Genomic DNA, 26972 nt, shown 5'->3' with positions numbered 1-26972 from the left:
ATTGCATGAATATCTCCAATGTACATAGGTATTAACAGCGATGGGCTTAATTATAATATGTGTATTTAGTACACCAATCATCATAAAATGTTACAGATAAACAAAAATATGTAATTTTTTTTCATAGTAATAATAAAAAAAGATGGTTACATTTCACATTTTAAACATTTTCTGTGTTTAAACTCCAATGATATTTTGAAGTGGATTTTAACAAAAAGAATAAGAACACTAACTAACAATTGGTATTTACCTGGGCATATGGTTGGAGATTATTGAGAGTTTTATAAAATATTGTTGTTTGGTACAAAGCTAAGGTATGGTCTTATATTATTAGTAATTCCTAACTTCATTTACTTTATACAATATAAAGGATTATCAACCAAAAAAAAACTGTTTACCTATTAGTAGTAATTATTCAGTAACTCTTTCTCACCAGTTTGTTAATCGTTTGTTTTTTTTTCAAATATTGGCTTTGTTGTCAGAATTACTTGGTTTTAGTTACAGGTAGTAGCTTTCATGTATACTTTATTCTTGGTATCTTCTGCTTATGTAAAACGAAGAGGATTACTAATATGCTCTGTTTAATTGTTTTAGTATTTCCTGAAAATTGTGACACATACCATGGGCCACACAGTGTTGAATGTCTTACAACTATCTGGGAATCAAAGGGTTGTTTAAGTGAAGGATCAAAGGCTCCAGTTAAATTAGACGGAGCTGAAAAAGAAGTTTTGGATTTGCTAAATGTTGAGTAAGTTTTGTTGGTAGGGCCTACTCGTTTACCAAACACAATTACTAACTTTTTTCACCACTTCACTATACCCATAGTGATGTTTCTGTTAATTTTGAAACCGTTCGAATGGAAGCTGATGGTGGTGATAAAGATAAAGGATTGGAATGTTATGGAATTGGTTTGTACATTATTGCTTTTGTTATAAATTTGCCTATGGTTCTGTTTCTTTTTAGTTTATCCTGAGAATTGTGATTCTTATCACGGGCCCCACTCTATTGAATGTCTCATCACAATCTGGGAAGAAGTAGATTGCAAGGTCATGGGTTGGAGATATCCTGGCAACCTTACAACGGCAGATGCTGATGCCCTAAAATCCATGAATTTCACGTAATTTTAGGATTTAAAGACAAATTTTATTTTAAAATTAAGAAAATGTTTGTGCAGAGCATTGAGAGAAAACATGGAAGCTGTGAAATCTGCAGCTGATGATGGAAATATTGATCATCAATTGAATTGTTATGGTTTAGGTAAATAAGACAAGTGTCTCTTTTTAATGGTTGTCAATTTTTTTCTTGCAACCGTGTAATTTTTATGACTTGTACGTGTAAAAGCTATCTATATTTTTTCTTTTAGTGTTTCCCGAAAATTGTGACACGTATTACGGACCACACAGTGTGGAATGCCTTACCACTATCTGGGAATGGAAAGGTTGTTTAGCTGAAGGTACAAAAGCTCCAGTTAAATTAAAAACAAATGAACTGGAGACTATAAATTTGCTTAACATGAAGTAAGTTCCCTGTGTTTGTTGAAGTTTCAAGTGTTTATATTTTATTTAACCTTAGTGAGATTTTGGATAATTTTGAAGCAGTAAGATTCGAAGCTGATGGTGGAGATAAAGATAAAGGATTGGAATGTTATGGAATTGGTTTGTACATTATTAACAACATCGCTGTTGCTGCTTATTTGCCTACTATTGTATTACCTTTCAGTTTATCCTGAGAATTGTGATTCTTATCACGGACCTCACTCTATTGATTGTCTTATCACAATCTGGGAAGAAGTGGATTGCAAAGTCATGGGTTGGAGATATCCTGGAAATCTAACAACAACAGATGCTCATGCTTTGAAAGCCATGAATTTGACGTAATTTTTGAAATATGGTCATTTTGTTTATATTTTGTTTATATTTATTAGTTGGTTAATTACACAGAGCAATAAGAGAAAACATGAAAGATGTAAAAGCAGAAGCTGATGGTGGTAATGTTGATCATCAATTAAATTGTTATGGAATTGGTAAGATTATATGTTTGTAAATATTTTTTTGAACCAAGTTTTTAATCTTTTTTTAAAATTACTTTCACATGTAATGCTGTTTTTTTGCATGTAGTAGCCATGTAGATCCTTTTCAGTGGAACAACACTGGTTAGTTTTTGGTATTTGTCATATTTATTTCTGCACATCTTGATTCTCAAGTATCAAATCCTATGTATTATATCCACTGATTAAATTCAAGTCATATTTATAAATTTTAAAACAAATGTTCTAATTAAAACTGCATAACTAGCAACATATTAAGGATTATGTTCTGTTTAATAAAAAGAGGTAAGTTTAAAAAGTTCCTAAAACCTTTAATAAATTAATTTACCAAATTTAATATTTATACCTAACCACAGACTTATTTACCAAAATGTATAAAATACCTAAAAATATTTAATAGTAACAAAGCTTACTTTAATATGTCAAAAACCCATCTTTAACTCAGCAATTGGTATGTTTTATCCTTACAGCACAAAACCAAAAAATGGGATAATAACCCCCCCCCCCATCTTTTATTAGTTTTAACTACTAGGCTGCTGAATTATGTATGATCCTAGGTATGCCACTGCAAATATTAATATACATGACACATTTTAGTGTTTCCTGACAATTGTGATTCCTATTACGGACCACACAGTGTGGAATGCCTTACTATTATCTGGGAATCAAAGGGTTGTTTAAGTGAAGGGACAAAGGCCCCTGTTAAGTTAGATCATGCTGATAGAGATGTTTTGGATTTGCTGACAGTAGAGTAAGTAATCATATTAGGTTTTAGATAAATTCAATTTTATAGTTTGTGTGAGGAGCATGTTTTAATTCTGTTTTTCACAGTGAAGTTGTAGCTAACTTTGAAACTGTTCGACTTGAAGCTGACGGTGGTGACAAAGATAAAGGATTGGAATGTTATGGAATTGGTTTGTACATTATTGCTATTGTTACAAACAGGCCTACTATTTTGTTTCATTTCAGTTTATCCTGAGAATTGTGATTCTTATCACGGACCTCATTCTATTGATTGTCTCATCACGATATGGGAAGAAGTGGATTGCAAGATGGAAGGTTATAGATATCCTGGCAACCTGACAACTGCAGATGCTGATGCTTTGAAATCGACCAACTTAACGTAAGTGTTTAATTCCTTTGGTAGAATCGGGGAGAAAATAGTTTATTAATACACAGAGCTGTAAGAGAAAACATGGAAAGTGTAAAATCAGCAGCTGATAGTGGAAATAATGATCATCAATTGAATTGTTATGGAATAGGTAAATACATGATATAATGATTTGACTGGTACCTATATTCTTGTTAAACTATTTGTACACATGTACATGACATGGTTATTCAGTGTTGTTGTTTTTTTTATCTATTCAATATTTGCCAGGTTTTGTGATACCTGAGTTTTTATTCTAGGTACCAAGATTTTTTTAAATCTTGTGTTAAATAAAAACCCAAGGTTTGGCTTGTAAGGTAAGCTGTCAACCTGTCCATGTAAGCCATTACCTTAAAATGTTTCGCCTGTGTTTAAATTGTTTTTATTCAGTAGTGATATGTCTTGGCTATTTTTTAGTGTTTAGTGAAAAGTTTGGCAACCTCATTCATACAGCAACACAACATATAATATGTAAATGTTACAGTGTTTCCTGAAAATTGTGACACATACTACGGACCACACAGTGTTCAATGTCTTACAACTATCTGGGAATCAAAAGGTTGTTTAAGTGAAGGAACAAAAGCTCCAGTTAAACTAGATACAGCTGAAAAACATGACTTGGATGTACTGAATGTGGAGTAAGTATCCAGGAAGTTTCTGGTTTTTTTAATTTTTTTTAAAGGTGATTTAATTTGTTTCATTAATTATTTTTACAGTGAAGTATTCGTTGTTTTTGAAACGGTTCGAATGGAAGCTGATGGTGGTGACAAAGATAAAGGATTGGAATGTTATGGAATTGGTTTGTAGATTATTAATAGCACTTTTATTGGTACAAATTGATGTGTTATTTTAATTATTTTCAGTTTATCCTGAGAATTGTGATTCTTACCACGGACCTCACTCTATTGAATGTCTCATCACAATTTGGGAAGAAGTGGATTGCAAAGTCAAAGGTTACAGTTATCCTGGCAATTTAACAACTGCTGATGCAGATGCTTTGAAATCCATGAATTTGACGTGAGCCTAATTTTTAAACATAATATAGGCATCCAATATATGACGTTTTTACACAGAGCTGTAAAAGAACACATGGAAAGTGTAAAATCAGCAGCAGATGATGGAAATGATGATCATCAGTTAAACTGTTATGGGACAGGTCAGTATATATATATATATATTCTATTAAACAATCCAATGTATGTTTGTTGTGGTTGTAATATTATTTTGTTCCATGCTATTACTCTATCTGTTGTAAATTCCTTCGTTTTGTATAGATTAACACAAATGAATTTATATGTATTTTAAAATAGTAACAAACAAATGTCAAGTTTTTACTTTTTAAGTTTAGTGGGTTTTTTTTCTACATTAGAAACTACTTGTTAATGTATTTATATTACTAAATACATTATATAATTAAGTAATATATTTAATTTGGCAATCTGCTTAGGTTTTTCCTAAAAATACTTTAATTGTATCTTGTATGCATATATGTATGTAAGCATGTACCTGATTTGAAATATATATTCTTTGAAATAAACTTTTATTTTATTTACAAAAACCATGTTGAATTTTTAAAGATTTTTTAAAACCTTGTAGTTTAACTCTACAATTTACATCTTTTATAATTTTAAGAAGTTTGTAACACAAAAAATATATTTTTTCTAGTCATTTCTTATCTAGTTAATAAGTTATTATTTTTTTGTACTCTAACTATTTTGAGTAAAAAGTAGGCTTGTTGTCACTGTTATACATCAACAGTAACATAAAATATGTGATATTTTTAGTGTTTCCTGAAAATTGTGACACATATTACGGACCACACAGTGTGGAATGTCTTACCACTATCTGGATATGGCAAGGTTGTTTAGGTGAAGGAACAAAAGCTCCAGTTAAATTAGATACAGCTGAAAAGGATGCTTTGGATCGGATGAATGTAGAGTAAGTTTTGTTGTTTAAAACCAACTTAACCCATTTGATTTAAATTATTAATTCTCAGTGAGGTTTTTGATAATTTTGAAGCAGTTCGAATGGAAGCTGATGGTGGTGACAAAGATAAAGGATTGGAATGTTATGGAATTGGTTTGTACATTATTACCACCGTTGCTATTGGTGGATGTTGCCCTACTATTGTATTACCTTTCAGTTTATCCTGAGAATTGTGATTCATATCACGGACCTCATTCTATTGACTGTCTTATAACAATCTGGGAAGAAGTGGATTGTAAGGTTATAGGTTACAGATTTCCTAACAATCTCACAACTGCGGATGCAGATTTTTTAAAATCCCTAAATTTGACGTAAGGCTTATGGAGTTCTATTTTGTTTACAACAATGACATAAATTTTTTTAACTTGCAGAGCTGTAACAGAAAACATGGAAGGTGTAAAATCAGCAGCTGATAATGGAAATGTTGATCATCAATTAAATTGTTATGGCTTAGGTAATTTGGACTTTTTTTTGTTTGTGAATAATCCATGAAAATGAAAATTTAATTTTTTTAAATCAACATATATTTATTTTTTAGTATTTCCCAACAATTGTGACACATATTACGGACCACACAGTGTTCAATGTCTTACAACCATCTGGGAATGGAAAGGTTGTTTAAGTGAAGGAACAAAAGCTCCAGTTAAATTAGATCATGCCGATAAAGAAGCTTTGGATTTGCTGAATGTGGAGTAAGTGAATATAAATATTGTTAAAGTTTTGCTCCCTTACATTTACTTATTAATTTTATTGCATGTTTAATTGACAGTGAGGTTTTGGATAATTTTGAAACAGTTCGAATGGAAGCTGATGGTGGTGACAAAGATAAAGGATTGGAATGTTATGGAATTGGTTTGTATATTTGTATTTGTTTTGTTTGTGAATGATTATAGTGACATCTTACCGTGCAGTTTATCCCGAAAATTGTGATTCTTATCACGGACCTCACTCTATTGAATGTCTCATCACAATTTGGATAGAAGTGGATTGCAAGGTCAAAGGTTACAGATATCCTAGCAACCTGACCACTACTGATGCGGATGCTCTGAATTCCATGAATTTGACGTAAGTTAAATTTTTAAACATAATATAAACATCTGATATATGACGCTTTTTCACAGAGCTGTAAGAGAAAACATGGAAAGTGTAAAATTGGCAGCAGATGGCGGAAATGCTGATCATCAGTTGAATTGTTATGGCTTGGGTAATTTTAGTTTTTTACTATTTGGTGCTTCTATTAGAAAAGTTAGTTTAAGTAGAAATATGTTTGTTTTAAATGTTTTGCCTTGATTGAACGGTAAGTAAGGTATTGTTTAAACTCCTGTTCCAGTATTTCCCGACAACTGTGACACATACTATGGACCACACAGTGTGGAATGTCTTACAATCATCTGGATATCAAAAGGTTGTTTCAGTGAAGGATCAAAAGCTCCAGTTAAACTAAACACTGCTGAAAAAGAAGCTTTAGATTTGCTTATTGTAGAGTAAGCGGAATAATTTTTTTTTTAAGTATTTGACAGTTTCATTTAATGTTTTCATTGCAGAGAGGTTATGCATAATTTTACCTTAGTTCGAATGGAAGCTGATGGTGGTGATAAAGATAAAGGATTGGAATGTTATGGAATTGGTTTGTACATTATTACCATCATTGCTATTGGTGAATGTTGCCCTACTATTGTATTACCTTTCAGTTTATCCTGAAAATTGTGATTCTTATCACGGACCCCACTCTATTGATTGTCTCATCACAATCTGGGAAGAAGTGGATTGCAAGGTCCAAGGTTATAGATTTCCTGGCAATCTTACAACTGAAGATGCCGATGCTTTAAGAAACTCTAATTTGTCGTAAGTGTGTTCTATTTTTTGTCATAAGTATATTATGCAGTCGTGAGGAGTGAATATATGTATTATCACCAATTCAATAATAAAGGTTTGATCCACAAACTATGCTCCACTTCCTTTGCTTTTTCTTCATTTGTTTCCTTTTATCATTTTCCCTAACACATTGCATAGCAAAGGTTATTAAGATGTTTCAATCTTTAATTGCATTTAATATTTTGGCTTACCAGTCTGTTGTAATCACTTATTTTCTTGCATTTCTGTGCATGGGTATTTTATTTTTAGTCTGATTTATTATAATATGAAAATACTGTAATATCATAAAAACACCATTTTGGAATAAACAAATAATGCAACCAACATGTTATCAGTACTTTTCAAATATTTTTACAAGTTTAACATTGCAGATAGCTTGGGGCAAATTAAAGCTTTTTTTATTTTTTTGCATGTGTGTAAAATATTGTAAATATTTAATTAAATTTTGAATATTTTAATAAGATGTTTTATTAGACCCTGACAAACCTGTGAAATTCTGTAAACAAGGTGTTTGTTAAAAAGTGTTAGGTAGCTCCCATGGACAATATTAGCTGTAAATAAATTTAGCTTCTCTACAGAGCCATAAAAGAAAACATGGAAGCTGTAAAATCAGCAGCTGATAATGGAAATGATGATCATCAATTAAATTGCTATGGTTTAGGTAAAATCTTTTTTAATTTAAAGATGCTATTTTGATGAAAACATGCAATCTGTAAGTTTATTTATTTGTTTTGTTCGATTAGTGTTTCCTGAAAACTGTGATGCATACTATGGACCACACAGTGTAGAATGCCTTACAACTATCTGGATATCAAAAGGTTGTTTAGCTGAAGGAACGAAAGCTCCAGTTAAATTAGAAACAAATGAAACAGAGGCTTTGGATTTGCTGAATGTAGAGTATGTACACATAGAATATTATTATTTTAAAGTTTCTTGCATTTTTTTTTCAACAACAGAGAGGTTTTGGATAAATTCGAATTAGTTCAAGTTGAAGCTCATGGTGGTGACAAAAATAAAGGATTGGAATGTTATGGAATTGGTTTGTACATTATTACCACCGTTGCTATTGGTGGATGTTGTCCTACTATTGTGTTATCTTCCAGTTTATCCTGAAAATTGTGATTCTTATCACGGACCCCACTCTGTTGATTGTCTCATCACGATTTGGGAAGAAGTAGATTGCAAGGTCGAAGGTTACAGATACCCTAGCAACCTGACAACTGCTGAAGCAGATGCCTTGAAATCCATGAACTTGACGTGAGCCTAATTTTTAAACATAATATAGGCATCCAATATATGACGTTTTTATTACAGTGCTGTAAGAGGAAATATGGAAAGTGTAAAATTAGCAGCAGATGGCGGAAATGATGATCATCAGTTAAATTGTTATGGCTTGGGTAAGTTGACTTGTAGTATTTTTGTTCTTTCATTGTATTACAAAGAACAAATCAGTAAGTAAGGTATTGATTTTACTCCTGTTTTAGTATTTCCCGACAACTGTGACACATATTACGGACCACACAGCGTTCAATGTCTTACAACCATCTGGGAATGGAAAGGTTGTTTAAGTGAAGGAACAAAAGCTCCAGTTAAATTAGATCATGCTGATAAAGAAGCTTTGGATTTGCTGAATGTAGAGTAAGTGAATATAAATATTGTTAAAGTTTTGCTCCCTTACATTTACTTATTAATTTTATTGCATGTTTAATTGACAGTGAGGTTTTGGATAATTTTGAAACAGTAAGATTCGAAGCTGATGGTGGTGACAAAGATAAAGGATTGGAATGTTATGGAATTGGTTTGTATATTTGTATTTGTTTAGGTGACGAGATATAAACTATCTCACGTTTGCCGATATCTGGGATCCATTTTCTGGTGCTCTATAATTTCCAACAACATTCTTACATTGTTTAACTTCCCCCCAAATAAAACACACTATAGTCTCTTATGTAAGCAACCACGTTATTAAAAAGTGATGATACAGGCTTCCCACTCAATTAAATGCTAATGAATTAAATGCTAATGACACACTTTTCCTACCTGTCAGGATTCAGGGTCATTTGCAAAGTCACAATGTTTGGGGTAATGGGTCAATAGTGGCCTAAATTCTAGGGCCTATGGCGTGCCATGCTGCGGGACCTCACTCACATAAAATAGAATAATAGTCACAATGATCAAATGTATACAAAATACAGTTGGCAGCCATGTTTACTCGTATCAATGAACTGTGATGGCATTCAATAAATATTTTTTGCATCTTGTGATATTGGTATGTTTTTATCGAGTATTTAATAGAATATTTTAATAAACTCAAACCATGCTAAAAACACTGATTAAGGTTTAAAAATAATGTTCTTTTCTGTTTCAGTTTATCCTGAGAATTGTGATTCTTACCACGGACCCCACTCTATTGATTGTCTCATCAAGATATGGGAAGAAGTGGATTGCAAGGTCGAGGGTTATAGATTTCCTGAAAATCTAACAAATTCGGATGCTGAATTCTTAAAGAACTTAAATTTGACGTGAGAATTGTTTTTAGGTTTTATAATTCACACCCCATTAAATGTATAATTCATTTTTACAGAGCTGTAAGGGAAAACATGGAAAGCGTGAAATCAGCCGCAGATAGCGGAAATGATGATCATCAGTTAAACTGTTATGGCTTGGGTAAACAAAGACTACCTTTCGTAAACCTAACATTATCTTAAGTTAAAACTACTTATAACATTAATGTAATTTTTTTATTTATGAAAAAAAAACATAGATTTTTTTTAGTATTTCCTGACAATTGTGACACATACTATGGACCACACAGTGTGGAATGTCTTACAAATATCTGGAAATCAAAAGGTTGTTTAAGTGAAGGAACAAAAGCTCCAGTTAAATTAGAAACAAATGAAATAGAGGCCTTGGATTTACTGACCGTAGAGTATGTAATGTTGCCTATGTATTTGGTTTGGTTTGTATATCTGTTATTCCTGCTGCAGTGAAATTTTGGATCAGTTTGAAGCAGTTCGATTTGAAGCTGATGGTGGTGATAAGGATAAAGGATTGGAATGTTATGGAATTGGTTTGTTTACTAATAATAACATTGCTATAGTTTCGAATTGGCCTACTATTTTATTCCCTTTCAGTTTATCCTGAGAATTGTGATTCCTATCACGGACCCCACTCTATTGATTGTCTTATCACAATCTGGGAAGAAGTGGATTGCAAAGTCAAAGGTTACAGATATCCTGGAAATCTTACAACTGACGATGCTGAAGCCTTGAAGAACTTAAATTTGACGTGAGAGTTGTCTTTACGTTATATAATTCACACCCCCTTTAAATGTACAATTCTTTTTCACAGAGCTGTAAGGAAAAACATGGAAAGTGTAAAATTAGCTGCAGATGGCGGAAATGGTGATCATCAGTTAAATTGTTATGGGACAGGTCAGACTTAAATTGCTTTTTTTGTTTATTCAAATTCCATTTCAATCATGACACCTTCTGTTTCAATTGTGTAATTGGTTTTTAGTGTTTCCTGACAATTGTGACACGTATTACGGACCACACAGTGTGGAATGTCTTACCACTATCTGGGAATGGAAAGGTTGTTTCGCTGAAGGAACAAATGCTCCAGTTAAATTAAAAACAACGGAAATGGAAGCCTTGGATTTACTTAATATAGAGTAAGTACACATTGCTTGTTGAATGTGTTTCTTATGTTTTGCAAGTGTTTTTTTTTCAAATTACAGCCAGGTTTTAGATAATTTTGAAACAGTAAGATTCGAAGCCGATGGTGGTGACAAAGATAAAGGATTGGAATGTTATGGAATTGGTTTGTACATTATTGCTTTTGTTAAAAATTGGCCTATAACTGTATTTTATTTTAGTTTATCCTGAGAATTGCACTTCATATCACGGACCTCATTCAATTGAATGTCTCATCTCAATTTGGAAAAAAGTGGATTGCAATGTTAAGGGTTACAGATACCCTAGCAACCTCACCACCACTGACAGGGATTCATTGAAAACCTCAAATTTGACGTGAGTTTTGGTTTTGAAATAATTTACCTTTTCAATTAAGTGATTTATGTTTACAGAGCAATAATAGAAAACATAGAAGGTGTAAAATCTGCAGCTGATGGTGGAAATGAGGATCATCAATTGAATTGTTATGGCTTGAGTAAGTTAGCTCACATAATTAGTATCTTGCAACTGTAAACTGTTTTTTTTATCCTGCCATTTATGCTTTAAATTGTTCTTCTGTAGAAACCTATATATTTTCCACAACTTTTAATATAGTAATGTCCAATTTTCATTTTGTTTTCAGTATTACCTGAAAATTGTACCACATACCATGGACCACACAGCGTGGAATGTCTTACAGCTATCTGGGAATCAAAGGGTTGTTTAAGTGAAGGAACTAAAGCTCCGGTTAAACTAGATACTCTTGAGAAACACATATTAGATTTGCTTAATGTTAAGTAAGTATTCTGTATATCATGTTGCATTAAATCACAATCTGATGTTTTTTTGTATTTACATTTATAGTGAAGTTTTGAATAATTTTGAAACTGTTCAAATGAAAGCAGCAAGTGGGGATGATGATAAAGAATTGGAATGTTATGGACTTGGTTTGTTTTTATACTTTAGCTTTTCTAGCATCCTCTAATGTATTGTAATCTTTTTAGTTTTTCCTGAAAATTGCACTTCTTTTTACGGACCCCACTCTATTGATTGTCTCATCACAATCTGGGAAGAAGTGGATTGCAAAGTCAAAGGTTACAGATATCCTGGCAATCTAACAACTACTGATGCAGATGCTTTGAAATCCCTCAACATAAGGTAGGATAACTTACCACATGGATTTGATTAATTACAGTTTTATATTTTTTAACAGAGATGTAATAAAAAACATGGAATTTGTGAAAACAGCAGCTGATGATGGAAATGATGATAATCAATTGAATTGTTATGGCTTAGGTATAATACATTATTAATTAATTTATTAGGTTTTTCACTTTGTTTTTTTATAGCTTATGTGTTTATCGTTTCAAAATAATTACTCTTATAGTCTTTCCTGAAAATTGCACCACGTACCATGGACCACATACTATACAGTGTCTTACAAGTATATGGGAATCAAAAGGTTGTTTGAATGAAGGAACAAAAGCTCCAATTAAATTAACAACTGTTGAAAAGCACAACACAGATTTGCTTAGTATTGAGTAAGTTTTACTTGGGTTATGAATAAAGCAACAGGGCATGATTCACAACACAAATTTATTCTCTTCGTACAGTGAGGTTTTGAATAACTATGAAACAGTTCGAATGAAAGCTGATGGTGGTGATGATGATAAAGAACTTGAGTGTTACGGAGTTGGTTTGTATTTGTTTAATTCAATTCATTGTAGTCCATTTGAATACCCCCTTTTCAGTTTTTCCGGATAATTGCACATCTTTTTATGGACCCCACTCCATTGACTGTCTTATCACAATATGGGAAGAAGTGGATTGCAAAGTTAAAGGTTATAGACATCCTAACAATCTCACATCTGCCGATGTAAATGACCTGAAAAACTCTGCTTTGAGGTTAGTTGTAGACTTGTCATTTTAAACATTGACATATTTGTTTTTATGATTTAAAAGGTGTTTTACAAATTTTTAGTGAGTAACATTTCCAGATAGCAAAATGGGTTGTTGTTTTGAAATTTGCATATTTATACTATAAATAAATTACATATATATTTAGTAACAATATTTTACATATCACTATAACAGTTAGTAATGTGTTCAATATTTTACATGTCACTTTGTAATAAAACTTGAATATTCTATTTGGTTCAATATCTGAGAAGGTTGTGGTTGTGGTATGAAACCTAACATACTTTTTGTACAAATAATAATATTTAATTTTATCAGGCTCTCACATGAACTATATTCATGCTTCATGAAATGTTTTTTTGTTTTATATATCTTTGTATTTATAACAAAAAGGGCTACTTGTCAGTTATTTTTTATTATAGAAATGTAATGCAAAACATGAAAGGTGTGAAATCAGCAGCTGATGGTGGAAATGATGATCACCAATTAAACTGTTATGGTTTAGGTAAATAGGACTCTACATTTAGTTTTATAAATACACCTAAATCAATATGGTATATATCTGTAATTAAATGGTATACTTAAATTTTGATTTAAACCTTTTATTAATTCTAATATGTCTGATTTTATAATAAACTATTTCAGTATTTCCTGAAAACTGTACCACATACCATGGACCACACAGTGCGGAATGTATTACAACTATATGGGAATCAAAGGGTTGTTTAAGTGAAGGAACAAAAGCTCCAGTTAAACTAGATACAGCTGAAAGAGTTGCACTGAATCTAAAGAATGTCGAGTAAGTTTTATAATTAAGTGTTGTATTTGATATAGTATGTTTGTAATTTTAATATATCAACTTCAGAGAGATTTTGGAAAATTTTGAGATGGTTCAAGCTAGTGCCTATGCTGGTGATGAAGTTAAACAATTGGAATGTTATGGACTTGGTTCGAATTTTGTTTGCATGACTTTGTCAGTAATAATTATGTATTTTAATTAATATATTTCAGTTTATCCTGAGAATTGCACTTCATATCACGGACCCCACTCTATTGATTGTCTCATCACAATCTGGGAAGAAGTGGATTGCAAAGTCAAAGGTTACAGATATCCTGGCAACCTGACAACTGCTGGTGCTGATGCTCTAAAAAATTTAAACTTGAGGCAGGTTTTATTGTTCTCAGGGTAGGGTAAACAAAATGTACATTTAAATGTTTACTCATGTGCAGGAATATTACTGCAAATATGCAAGGTGTGAAGTCTGCAGCTGACAATGGAAGTGACGTTCATCAATTGAATTGTTATGGCATTGGTAAACAGTAAATTTCTGATAATTTTGTTCCGTCATACTATTTTTATTTTTTCAGTATTTCCTGAAAATTGTGACACATACAATGGACCACACAGTGTGGAATGCCTTACCACTATCTGGAAATCAAAAGGATGTTTAAACAAAGGCTCAAAATCTCCAATCAACCTTGACTCAGCTGAAAAACATGATCTTGATTTGCTGAATGTGGAGTAAGTAGTAGTAGTGTTGCGCCTCCTAATATTCAAGGTATTTAAGTTTGTACTTTATTATTTCAACTGCAGTCGAGTTTCGGAGAACTTTGAAATGGCTCATGTTAAAGCAAACAATGGACATGATAATAAAGAATTGGAATGTTATGGAATGGGTTTGTATCTTTTTAAACATTCTTTACAATATAATACATTACTTTATTAATCTTTTCGGGTTTAGTTTTTCCTGAGAATTGTACTTCATATTTTGGACCTCACTCTATTGAATGTCTTATCTCAATCTGGGAAGAAGTGGATTGCAAAGTCAAAGGTTACCGACATCCCAACAATCTCACTACTGATGATATTAATTCTTTAGGCATTTTAAACTTGACGTGAGTGGTAGCTCATAAACCCCTATGTGTATTCAAGTGATTTTAAATTTTATTACGACAGAGCTGTAAAAGAAAACATAGAAAGTATAAAATTAGCAGCAGATGGTGGAAATGAAGAGCATCAGTTAAATTGTTATGGAGTTGGTAAGATTACTTATGTGAACGAACTGTTCTTATTATTATCATACATTTAAACATGTTATTTTTTCAGTGTTTCCCAACAATTGCAGCACTTACCATGGACAACACAGTGTGGAATGTCTTACAACTATCTGGTTATTAAAAGGCTGTTTGCATGAAGGAACAAAGGCTCCAATTAAACTAGATCATACTGAACTACATGATGTGGATGTTTTATATTTAAGGTTGCGACAAATATTATATATTTTTAATATAATTTATTTCATGTTGTCTCTATGTTTATCTTGCAGTGATGTTATGGATATATTTAAAACGATTCAAATAGAAGCCAATAGTGGTGATGAAGATAAAGAATTAGAATGTTACGGACTAGGTTTGTACAAATTTAGTGTTTTAATATTTTGTTTATTTTTATTAACTTTAAGTATCTCTCATTTTTAGTATTTCCTGAAAACTGTGTTTCATATTATGGACCTCACTCCATTGATTGTCTCATCACAATCTGGGAAGAAGTGGATTGCAAAGTCAAAGGTTACAGATATCCTAGCATCCTGACAACATCTGATGCCCAAGCATTAAAATCCCTTAATTTGAGGTAAATTTTGTTAAAAATTAAAAACTTCTAATTGTAAACTTACTGTATGTTTGTAGAGCTTTAATAGCAAATATGGAAGGTGTAAAATCAGCAGCTGATGATGGAAACGACGATCATCAGTTAAACTGTTATGGTTTAGGTTAGTAGTGTTGTGTGAAATCAGGGGTAAAAATTTGTTTATTTTATTATCATAAGCTGCACCAACGTCTGCTTTAGCTTTAGATCTTGGGTTTCGTAATATGGATGACTAGCTTTATTCTTGAGCTTAATTTTCATAGTTAATCTAAATGGGCTATCCAACCCATGTTTGGATCTCAGAACTTTATGTAGGTTAAAGTAGTGATGAAAAAACAAAACAAATTCTAGTATTTGGTTGGAAGTTATACATATGATAATCCGGTGCGCTACTCAGCTGCACTTGTATATTTTTGGTATTAAATATATTTACAGCATATATATGCACACTATAAAATAGATGTCTTTTAAATGAAACACAGCCACTAACATACAACTAATAAAAAAATCCACAAGATTAAAATAGCAATTTAAAGCAAATTAATAATGAGTACATATAATAGTTTCAAGCACAAGCTGTAACTGATCAGCAACTGTAACCCCTATTATGCACTAAAATAATTTAAAAACAGAATCCTAAATATCTTCTTTGACTATGGTATAAATTTGATGAAATAAAACCCCAAACAAAAGCTACTGACTGTTACAAATGTAATATTATATGACTTGGTACAAAGGTACTACAACTATTTGGGCCAAAGGAAGAGATGGTCTTACTAAGATATGAACAAATCTAAATGTGCTCTTTAGCTTTTAACTAAATTTAAGCTTTAAAGTTTAAAGTTGCCACCAAATTTAACATATGTGTCCTTGGGTAAGACAGCTTTTCTTCCACCCCACATTATGAGTTGCCAAACTGTCTACAATCCACAAAAAACAGCTAGTCACTCAAAATGTAATAACTTGTAAGCAGGTTCAAAGTTATGATATAATATTATGACCATGTTATTATGACAACTGTTGTTTCCTCCGGATAACTCAGTTACGTTATTTTGCAAACTTATTTTAAATGACATTTTTTTTTCATGATTTTTAATTATAAATTTATTTTTTTTAGTGTTTCCTGATAATTGTACCACATACTACGGAGTACACAGTGTGGAATGCCTTACCACTGTCTGGTTAATAAAAGGTTGTTTACATGAAGGAACAAAAGCTCCAGTCAAACTTGATCATGTTGAACTACATGATGTAGATATAATGAATATAAGGTTTGACAATTTCCTCTATATTTTATTTTTTTAATTTTATTTATGATTCAACAACAGTGGGGTTTTACAAAAATTTGAAACAATTCAAATGGAAGCTGATGGTGGTGACAAACAAAGACAATTGGAATGCTATGGACTCGGTTTGTGTCTGAGATGTTTTTTTTTTTAATTTTATTACCTAACCAACTAGATCATTTTAATGTATTATATTTCAGAGTTTCCTGATAATTGCACTTCATATCACGGCCCTCATTCCATGGATTGTCTCATTACAATCTGGGAAGAAGTGGATTGCAAAGTCAAAGGATATAGATATCCTGGTAATCTCACAGGTGCTGATGCCAATTCTTTAAAGACAACAAACATATTGTGAGTACTAATGATTATCCTAATTCCTAATTCATTTGTTGCAAATCTTTCTGTACACAGAGCAATAAGAGAAAACATGAAAAGTGTGAAGTTAGCAGCTGACGATGGAAATGATGATCATCAATTAAATTGTTATGGAATAGGTATGACCATCACATTAGTGATACATATCGCTTTAGATAAAATTAAGCAATCTTCTTTCTCATCAATGTAAATATTCCTGTAACACATTGTTAAATCTCTTGCCTATTTTTTTTAGTTTTTCCTGAAAACTGTAGCACATACTATGGCCCACACAGTGTGGAATGCCTTACAACTATCTGGGAATCAAAAGGTTGTTTGAGTGAAGGAACAAAAGCTCCAGATAAACTAACTGTTGAAAAGGAAGATTTGGACTTGCTGAATGTAGAGTAAGCTCGTGTTACAATATCTGACATCTTTTATTTGATTTAAGTAGTTTAAACTTTTTGTATTTTTTATAGTGAAGTTTTGAATAATATTGAATTGGTTCAAATGAAAGCTGATGGTGGTGATGAGGATAAAGAAATGGAATGTTATGGACTTGGTTTGTAATAAATGGAGTTTTTCATTGTGTATGTATTCTTTTAATATTATTTTCAGTTTTTCCTGAGAATTGCACTTCATATCACGGACCTCACTTTGTTGATTGTCTCATCACAATATGGGAAGAAGTGGATTGCAAGGTCGAGGGTTACAGATATCCTGGCAATCTAACATCTGCAGATGCTAACGCCTATAAAAACTTAAGTTTACGGTAAATTTTGGTTACAGCTCTTTCTAAATCGTTACATTTTTAATTATTGTATTATAGATCTGTCAGAGAAAACATGGAAAGTGTAAAATTGGCGGCCGATGATGGAAATGGTGATCATCAGTTGAATTGTTATGGCTTAGGTGAACAAAACATTTGTCGCATTTTAAGTTTAACTTCTTTATTAATGTGACTTTAATTTACTTATAAACTTCAAAAGTATGATGTTTCTTGTTTGTTGACTTAAAGTTTGTTTTGTTGTACTGCTGTAAATGTAGAATTGATTGTTTTTAAATTATTTTTGATACTTGGCTAACTAAGGTCATGTTGTATAGATATCACAAATGCTACTTTAACACACTATTATACTTTATGTTCAGTATTTCCTGAAAATTGTGACACATACTACGGACCACACAGTGTGGAATGCCTTACAACTATCTGGGAATCAAAAGGTTGTTTGAGTGAAGGAACAGAAGCTCCATTCAAAATAGATCTAAAAGAATCGGGATCTCTTGACTTATTACCTTTAAAGTGAGTTTGATTATCAGTAGTTTAACTGATCCTATTTTAAGTAACATTTAATCACAGGGAGGTTTTGGAAAATTTTGAATCAATTCGAATGGAAGCTGATGGTGGTGATAAAAATAAAGGATTGGAATGTTATGGAATACGTGTGTACTTTTAGTATTTTAATATTGCTACAATATTAATCAAATAAAGAGGTTTTTAGGAAATATTCGAAAATGTTTTTCATTTCAGTGTATCCTGATAATTGTACTTCATATCACGGACCCCACTCTATTGACTGTCTTATTACGATATGGGAAGAAGTGGATTGCAAGGTCATGGGTTGGAGATATCCTGGAAACCTCTCACTTTCTGATGCTGATGCTTCTTCAAACTTAAGTTTCTCAAACTTAAGTTCCTCAAACTTAAGGTAAAAAACTTTTTATGCTTGATAATGCTGCAAGAGCTCTTATTTAACAGAAAAATAAAAGAAAATATGGAAGGTGTAAAATTTGCAGCTGATAATGGAACTGATGATCATCAACTAAATTGTTATGGATTAGGTGGGACTATTATTAATAATTTATATCTGTTTGGTATCAATCAATCAAAAAATATAATTCGTATTAACTTTAAATAAAGTACGTATTAACTTTAAATAAAGTATTTGGTATTTAACCATAAAATGGCATGTAACTATTTTGCTCTTGCGTTTCTTTCAGTATTTCCAGATAATTGTACCACGTACTATGGACCACACACTGTGGAATGTCTTCAAACTATCTGGGAGTTAAAAGGTTGCGTGATTCAAGGAACACAAGCTCCAGTTAAATTAAGGGCTGGTCTTAAATATGATTTGGATGATTTCAATTTAGTGTAAGTTAAATCTGTAATATTTATTTATAAGAAATTACAATGTAATATGTAAATTTGTTTGTTTAGTGAGAATTTAAATGTTTCTGAAATGATTCGAATGAAAGCTGATGCCGGTGATAAAGAAAAACAATTAGAATGTTATGGAGTTGGTTTGTATTTACATAATTTTTTGTTAAATTGCATTCACATTCTTCACCACAAAGGATTATTAAGTTATAACAGCATTTTTCACCAGTATTGCCGGAGAATTGTACCTTCCGTGCCCCTCACACTGACCAATGTCTTGCTGCTATCTGGCTTAAAAGAATAAAATGTGTTGTGAACGGGACTCTTTATCCTCCACCTTTAAACAAAACATTCAAAACTGATAACTTTGATGGCAACTACTACCATGTTTTTAATAAAATGACAGAATTTAAACAAAACAAAACACAATGTTATGGTATTGGTAAGTCAAAATTCCATGTCATTGTATACCACATGTTGTATCAGGTGCTTCTTTCATAGATATTTTATGAAACATCGTTTACCTTACAGAGTTTCCTGACATCTGTAATTATTTCCCCAACCACACAATGGAATGCATTCGAGAATTATTTAGATTTGTGAGTATTTATATTACCTGAAAAAAAATTATCAAAATGTTTTGGTTAATATATATCTAGGAAAAAAAATAAAAACCGTAACCAGCAGTATCTTATGTTAAGAACATAGAGCAACTACATTTTAAAGAATGAAAGATTGAATCAATTTTGTAATATTTGGCCCACTTTACTTATAGTATTTAAAATTTGCGGTATAGTTTGAAACAAAGCATAGTTTGAAACAAATATTTCCTTTAGATTGGTTGTGACCCAGACAAAGGTATGCTACCATTGAAAAACTGGAATAATACAAACCTGGGTTTCATCCACAAAGATTTCACTAAGATTAAGAATGAAGCAGACACTGATAGTTTAAGTTCCTTGTCTTTAGAAAGTTGCTACGGACCAAGTAAGATATTGTTTCTAAAGTATATTTAGTGTTATGTGTAAATCATCAACATTTATTAAACCTTTACATTGCATTGATATGTTGTTCTATATTATCATCAGCATACTTCAACATAACCCCCAATGTTACCGTGAAGTTTGTAATCGATGAGCTTACTTTTGAAGAATCTGTGGAAGCTTGTCGTAAAGACAACGCATTACTTATCTACAAGGTTACTGTTGTTCACCATTGTGATTTGTATTTGGTTGATTTATATTTTCATTTATTATCTTTCAGATTTCAAACTCTACAATGCAAGAGAAAATTGAAGCAAAATTATCGACTGCCAGTCATTTTGGTGCCTCAGATTGGTGGTTGGGTTTAGATGATGTGGATGTGGAAGGTAACCATCATGTTGCTTGTTTATAAAAAGCATGTTCTATTATGGGTGAGATACTTGAGGCTGGGATTTAGGCCGGATTTGACCTATTACCCCAACACCCTTGTATGAAGAAAGTGGAATCTTCATTCGAAGACTACACTAGTTTACACACAGTCATCGTCAAACACACCTACGCAAAAAGTTTGTTTTCGTCTGCGCAGCGAGTGACCACTTGCCTGCAATGATAGCAGCGTCGAGCACGGTACTGTTCAGTCCCAATGCAAGCGCCCAAACCACTTAGCCACAGGGCCTATAAACATGTTACTAAAATAATAAAGAAGTCGATTAATCAATATCCAGGATCTGCTGTGCTAGCATGCTGTAAAATGTTATATATCACAAAACTGCATTATTATTATGTTCAATTTAATTCTGTGGCACGAACAACTTTGATTTGTAAACGCTTGTTTTTGTGAATTTGGATAAACAGTAATCACACAGTAGTTAAAGGTAATGTTAGGAGTTAATATTATTCATATTGCCGCGGCTGCATAATGATTTATTGCGAGCGGTAAATTAAAAGAGCGAAGAAAAAACAAGAGATTTTATACAGAAGATAAGAATAGGAAAAGGGCACTCGTCTACACTTCGGCGCAAACATGCTAATTGTGCGGTTTTAAATTTAAAAATTTAGTCTAAAAACTAGATATGTATTTTATGATTTGATTTCAATCAAGAGATTAAAGAACAGAGGCTAGAATTAAGATAAGTGCGAAAAAACTGTTCAACGAAAAAGGATCTATATTACACTTACCTTACTCAATTAGTTGAACCACTGTTTGAAACTAATAACTTTAAATTACTTTGGACAGGTGAACTACTTTGGTCATCTGGTTACAAACTAAAAGATGGTGATTACAATAACTGGGAGCCAACGATGCCACCAACCCACCCTGATAAGGATTGTGCTCTTATTGATGAGTATATTGATTGGAAATGGAGAATGGATGATTGTGACGTACCACGTTCATTTATTTGTCAAGCTGGTCAGTTTTTAAAACATTGTTGTTGTTGTTATAATATTCTTAATATTTATTTCATTTATAGTGACTTGTGGAAGTCCTGTTAGATTTGATCCAGATGAAACAAGAGCAGGTAAGAATTCATTGTTTTTTTGACGTATTCTATTATTTTAAATAGACTTTTGTATTTTTAACCCACAAACCTGTATTGTCTACAACCATTAGATCATAGATATATTTTATTTAACACACAACATGATCTATGAAAGGTTTGATAAAAATAATTTGTTTCCACAGATGCATCTCTCTGCAATCCAGAATGCCCTCCACACCATTCATGTAACAATGGTACTTGTGTGTGCTCGGAGCTCTTTTATCATTATAATTGTTCGTGGGTATCAGGTAAATATTACAAACAATATCACTTTGCGGTATATAGTTTTTTATTACAACTATGTTTTTTTACATCCAACACTTCATTATTCTTATTTTATGAGTGGTGTTTTTAATGCAGTATTTAGAATTAAATATATAGTAATCGCAACATTCTTCTTTAAAACAAAAACTATTTCAATAATGTGAGACGCAAGTTTAGACAGATGTAACAAACTATATTTAAACTAACAAATTGCTTTATCATGAAAATTTGAATTGTAATTGCTAACTTGAATCTATTAATTAATAGGAATGGATGCAGCATTAGAAGAAAAGATTTTTAACAAAAATTTGCTTTTTTTTCAACAAAAAGCAAACTGGGCAGATGCAAACGAATTTTGTGAAGGTTTGTAGTCTAAAATCTATTTAAATTGAGGCCCAATCTAAATATGGACGGTCGATTCTGAATACTTTCTAGTGCTCTCAAATTGCCAAATACACCCTACTAAATGCGCTAAACAGTAATTTCCTGACTGTCTAGATGTAAAAAGTATTGATTTTGCAACCAATAGTTACGCTGTGTCGAATAGTTTGGATGTTAGCCCAGCCGCGTTTCATGCATCGCAGAATGTTCTGTCACGTTTGTAACCGACAAGCAGTCACATCAAGCCAAAGCCTTAATTTAAAACAACAAGCTAAAACATTTTTTCTCGAACACGTACTCTGGAAGGCAGCCTTAATGCGAACATAAATTATGGCACCCCAGCAGCAGGAAAATCCCACACACCAACGGAATATTTGTTGCAGCGTTTTTTTTAAATACTAAAGCCACACAGTTGGAACTCTATGAGGCTTATTCAAATAGAAAATAAAACGGTTGGGTAAAAACCTAAAACGACTAACAACCAAGGTATAACAACCTACCGCTACACAGCTAACACGAAAATGAACTAAAAAGACGAGCGCATGGCCAGACGAAACTCAAGAAAACCAAGGAATGTAAATTGCAATTAACGGGGAATGTAAAGACGCGTGATCCGCAACGACCAACTTATAGGAAATTTGAACCGACGCTGTAGTTTACAACGTTATTTAAGTGATATAGTCTCTTTAATATAGTGACACTGGAAGCATCTTTTTGTGTATGGAAAAAAAAGTTGTTAATCTAGCTTTGTTTAGTTAACTTATTTTTTTAGCAAGAGAATAAATATGATACTTTTTTCAATAAACCTGTATTTATAATCTTTCAATACACCAGGTATTGGAGGTACACTAGCGATGCCAAAATCCAAACCTCGACATGATTATATTTATGAGAAAATGATGGAAGTTGGTTTAAACATTACTAAAGCTAGCTGGCTTGGTATGCATGACCTTGATAATGATGGGCAGTGGCAATTCATGGATGGTGAAGCTGTTAACTTACCACCAGTGTTTGAAAGTATGGCAGGGTCTCAATAATTACACTACATTACAATAGTTTTAAATTTAAGCTTTTCCATTAATTTTTTACATGATTTATTTCCAGATATGACTGCTGATGGAGCGGTTCCAATGTATTTTCGAAATACAACAGGTATAGATGAACGTTGGCATTTCTACTTTAATGAATCAACGCACTTCACCACTTATGAAAATGCAAAGAAATTTTGTGAATTGATTGACAGCCACTTACCTATAGTGAGGGAAGCTCGTGAACTGGAGAGAATTACTGCTTATATAAAGGTTGATTGTAACTTATATTTAAGTTTTAAGCTAATGATGATCAAAATGGTAATTTCAGAACTCTCTGTATACAATCCTTTACCAGCTTATCTATAACTTGGTGCAACTTATAACTAGTTAACTATCTTCAGGAACGCAAAAATCTTTGGAAAGTTTCACACCCGACAGAGCTTTTGTATTCACATGAATTTTACTGGGCTGGTTTCACTCGCATCAATGTACATGATTTCACCAGCTTCCAATTTTCTGATGGAGTACGAATGTTAATGCCAAAGGAATGGTATTACAATCATAACTTTGCTCATAAAATGCCAACACAAGCAGAATTTGATGGTATTTAAAAAATATTATTTTGTTGTTCCGGTTTAACATTCAGAATTACCAATACTATATTAACAGCATTTTAAAAGATTGTTTAATTCAATCTTGCATACAATAGAAAAACAGTAACACTGTACACTGGTTCAATGTAAATGAAACAACAATATTGCTATTTTGAGTTAATAAAAATGTTGTAAAGTGGAAACAAACATGTTTTATTTCATGAAGCTCTACCTCAACTGTGGTTATACCCAGTGGATCCAAATAATGATGTATGGACATATAATGACAATTATTACGGCTTTCCCGAGTTATGTGGAACTTATCATGCTGGAGGTGGATGGGTGGATTGGGGTTGCTTCAGACTTGGCCATACTTTTTGTGAGAAAGGTGAATGTACAATAAATATACATGGAAGCTTATGTTAGTGCTGTAACACAACATTGCAACTAAATAATCTACTTTTCATACTATAGGACCTTATCCATTTGAAAGATGGCACTTTGGTGGTACTGAAGGTCTTGCACAACCTGATAACACTTGGTGTGTGGAGCGTTGTGGTACAATGCACACAGATTACACGGATGAAGGAAGAGATGAGTTTACTAGCATCACATATGAATATTGGAAAGATCACTCGTGCACCAAAATGCTCACATTCTCATGTGAAGTTGACAGTACGTATGGATATCATGTTTGAAGGACTGTCACTTAAATTTTACTTGTCTGTGTTGTGTATTGTAAAGTACCATCATTAGAAAACATGATACTTGAAATAACAAATATCTCATTATGTACAGATCTTCCAACTGGTTGTGAAACATACATGCCGCCTCTCACACCTGCCTGTGTTAAGGAAATATTTAAAAACGTAAGAAAATACAATTTTTCAACTTTTTTTTTTCACATTTCAATTATGTTTTCTGCTTTTATTTTCCAGTCAAGTTGCACTCGAGAATTATCTCAAGCTGCTATTGAGTTGTTTGCCAAGAAAACCACTGGAAAGTTGTCAAGTTGGTTGAAGGAGAAAGTACATAGAGCTCAAGTTGATCCTGACAGCATTGAAAGCCAATTGTTTCTTCAAATTTGTCACCCACCAAGTTAGTAAAAACATATGTTCTCTTGATCAAAACATAATAAATTACTTGTTAAACTCATAAAAGGAAAACAATTACTAATTTTAAACTTACAAATACCACATTCTACTTTGATTCTTTTGATATTTTACCCAGGGTTCATTCATGGTTTTTCACCTGAAATTCCAAGCCTATTGTTGGAACCCAAGGGTAAAACATATGAGGAAGCTGTGGAATACTGCATGAGTATGAACGCAACTTTACCTACTGTATGTTTTATTTATCTACCTTTATGGTTATTTAAACATATGCTAACATAACCATCACCCAACATTCAGTTGAAGACGCAATATCAAGTTGATATAATCATGAGTCGAGCACTTGGTTCAAGCAATGTTACTGGATATACACAGTGGTGGATTGGATTAGATGATGTTTATGCTGAAGGTAATATGTGCAGGAGTCAGAAGAAATAATATAATAGTTGAATAGCTCCACTGTTGTGTAAACTTTGCTTTAATGTGTTTCAACCTCAATACAACATCAGCCACCATGTAGGTTTATATGAATGGTCAAGTGGTGAACCACACGACCAATCATATGGTCACTACACCAACTGGTCACCAACCAGAAATGGTTCAGATCTAGCAAAAGATTGTGTAGCTGCTGATATAACAGACCATTTGTACTGGAGTGAAGAAGATTGTGCCATCATCTTACCATTCATATGTGTGGAAGGTAATCTTTTGATTTGTTCGACTACTTTACCTTATGGTCTTATTGTGTTTACATTATTATAGTGAATGGATGTGTTTACCCTGCTACATACGGTTCAATACACAGAGATGAATGTTATCACTTTCGACACGACCCACTCAATCTTCAACCAAGTCCTTACACCAAAACCATTGAACAAGCTAAGGAAAACTGCAAAATAACACACGGGTCTTGATTTTGAAATTTTCTTTTGTTTGTTTTATTAACAAAATTTATATATTTATCTTGTGTATGTTTTCAAATATATAGATGTTGTATGTTTATTCTACATTTCCAATCCTGCATATTATAATGACAGAGAATTAGCTCCAGTACAAGATTGGGTGACTGGTCGTTTCTTTCATGATTTTGGACTAGCTCAGCCCAATGCTACGTATAACTGGAGAACAAAGTAAGTTTCTTAAACTGAACAATTGCTTTTTAGTTTAAGGTCAGATGACGCAGGTTAGTCATTTCTTTATTAAAACCTTCAGGTTCTGGGTTCCATTATATGACAAAGCTTCAGCGAGCAGAGTGGATGCAAGTGAGAGATCATGGGAGTGGAGGATACAAGGATTGGTTGCTCCCTTCAATTCAAATTCTCTGCCATTTGTTACTGGTTTGTTCATCCTTTTTATAATAAGACTTTCCATGTATAATGTACTTGATGATGGTCAATTCCATTAATTGATGATGGTCAATTCCATTAATTGATGATGGTCAATTCATTTTCTGTTAACTTTATGTTTAGACGAGTTCCAGATCATGAATGTTGGTAAAGAAAAAAGCAAAGAAGAGTTGACATATGAAGCACGTTGTATGTATGGTGATCAATACAATCATACTTATGGAAACCCATTTGCTCAGTTTAACCCACATCATTATGCAAGAAGGTAACTTCTCCTTAGCATTAAAAACGAGGAAACACTCTTTCTTATGTTTGGCGTTTATTCCTACAAACACCAATTACAACGTTATACTTATTACATAGATATATACTTTTGATTTTCTATGCTGTTGATTTAAACTTTTTAATATTTCTCCAGCAAATCTTGCACCTGGAATGAACCAGAGAAACTAGCATGGGTGTGGACTTCCACATTTCACTTGAAACACGTTTACACCGGGTTGTGTCTCACTGCTCCGTATGGACTCCTAGATGAAACAGAAGGAGGTATCTTTTATGTTTGACTTTACATTAAATGTTGATATCATACTTCTATGTAGCAACACTAAAATACCTCCTCAG

At 32.5% G+C, this 26972-nt stretch overlaps 2 protein-coding genes across 2 annotated transcripts in view; both read left to right on the top strand.

The window, feature by feature from the left end:
- LOC100175212 overlaps positions 1-26897 on the top strand; it is a gene marked incomplete at its 3' end in the record, with an annotated part of 276802 nt that extends 249905 nt beyond the window's left edge. Inside the window, exons 184-230 of the mRNA XM_026837993.1 lie at positions 595-748; positions 826-908; positions 4061-4143; positions 6178-6248; positions 6305-6387; positions 6514-6667; positions 6728-6810; positions 10193-10346; positions 10410-10492; positions 10578-10731; positions 10798-10880; positions 10936-11089; positions 11146-11228; positions 11376-11529; positions 11597-11679; positions 17558-17711; positions 17769-17851; positions 18089-18242; positions 18300-18382; positions 18471-18648; positions 18699-18781; positions 18941-19094; positions 19161-19243; positions 19330-19542; positions 19632-19699; positions 19937-20087; positions 20189-20298; positions 20364-20469; positions 21321-21494; positions 21556-21603; positions 21768-21872; positions 22156-22251; positions 23104-23286; positions 23374-23570; positions 23702-23903; positions 24120-24281; positions 24368-24568; positions 24692-24762; positions 24832-24991; positions 25124-25236; positions 25306-25414; positions 25526-25705; positions 25768-25912; positions 26043-26135; positions 26218-26342; positions 26475-26616; positions 26770-26897. Coding sequence (XP_026693794.1) covers positions 595-748; positions 826-908; positions 4061-4143; positions 6178-6248; positions 6305-6387; positions 6514-6667; positions 6728-6810; positions 10193-10346; positions 10410-10492; positions 10578-10731; positions 10798-10880; positions 10936-11089; positions 11146-11228; positions 11376-11529; positions 11597-11679; positions 17558-17711; positions 17769-17851; positions 18089-18242; positions 18300-18382; positions 18471-18648; positions 18699-18781; positions 18941-19094; positions 19161-19243; positions 19330-19542; positions 19632-19699; positions 19937-20087; positions 20189-20298; positions 20364-20469; positions 21321-21494; positions 21556-21603; positions 21768-21872; positions 22156-22251; positions 23104-23286; positions 23374-23570; positions 23702-23903; positions 24120-24281; positions 24368-24568; positions 24692-24762; positions 24832-24991; positions 25124-25236; positions 25306-25414; positions 25526-25705; positions 25768-25912; positions 26043-26135; positions 26218-26342; positions 26475-26616; positions 26770-26897 — 5913 coding nt within the window. The remainder of the gene's footprint in view (positions 1-594; positions 749-825; positions 909-4060; positions 4144-6177; positions 6249-6304; positions 6388-6513; positions 6668-6727; positions 6811-10192; positions 10347-10409; positions 10493-10577; positions 10732-10797; positions 10881-10935; positions 11090-11145; positions 11229-11375; positions 11530-11596; positions 11680-17557; positions 17712-17768; positions 17852-18088; positions 18243-18299; positions 18383-18470; positions 18649-18698; positions 18782-18940; positions 19095-19160; positions 19244-19329; positions 19543-19631; positions 19700-19936; positions 20088-20188; positions 20299-20363; positions 20470-21320; positions 21495-21555; positions 21604-21767; positions 21873-22155; positions 22252-23103; positions 23287-23373; positions 23571-23701; positions 23904-24119; positions 24282-24367; positions 24569-24691; positions 24763-24831; positions 24992-25123; positions 25237-25305; positions 25415-25525; positions 25706-25767; positions 25913-26042; positions 26136-26217; positions 26343-26474; positions 26617-26769) is intronic.
- Positions 13884-16515, top strand: LOC113474930. The gene is made up of 9 exons (XM_026838001.1): positions 13884-13962; positions 14018-14171; positions 14244-14326; positions 14392-14545; positions 14607-14689; positions 14757-14910; positions 14977-15059; positions 15128-15281; positions 16414-16515. The coding sequence occupies exons 1-9, from the start codon at positions 13896-13898 to the stop codon at positions 16421-16423; spliced, it is 942 nt and encodes a 313-aa protein (XP_026693802.1). The 5' UTR covers positions 13884-13895; the 3' UTR covers positions 16424-16515.
- Positions 26898-26972: the final 75 nt, after the last annotated feature.

The sequence above is a fragment of the Ciona intestinalis genome, unplaced genomic scaffold (assembly GCF_000224145.3).
Source record: "Ciona intestinalis unplaced genomic scaffold, KH HT000047.2, whole genome shotgun sequence".
Classification (NCBI taxonomy): Eukaryota; Metazoa; Chordata; class Ascidiacea; order Phlebobranchia; family Cionidae; genus Ciona; species Ciona intestinalis.
This window is presented reverse-complemented; position numbering and strand designations above follow the sequence as displayed.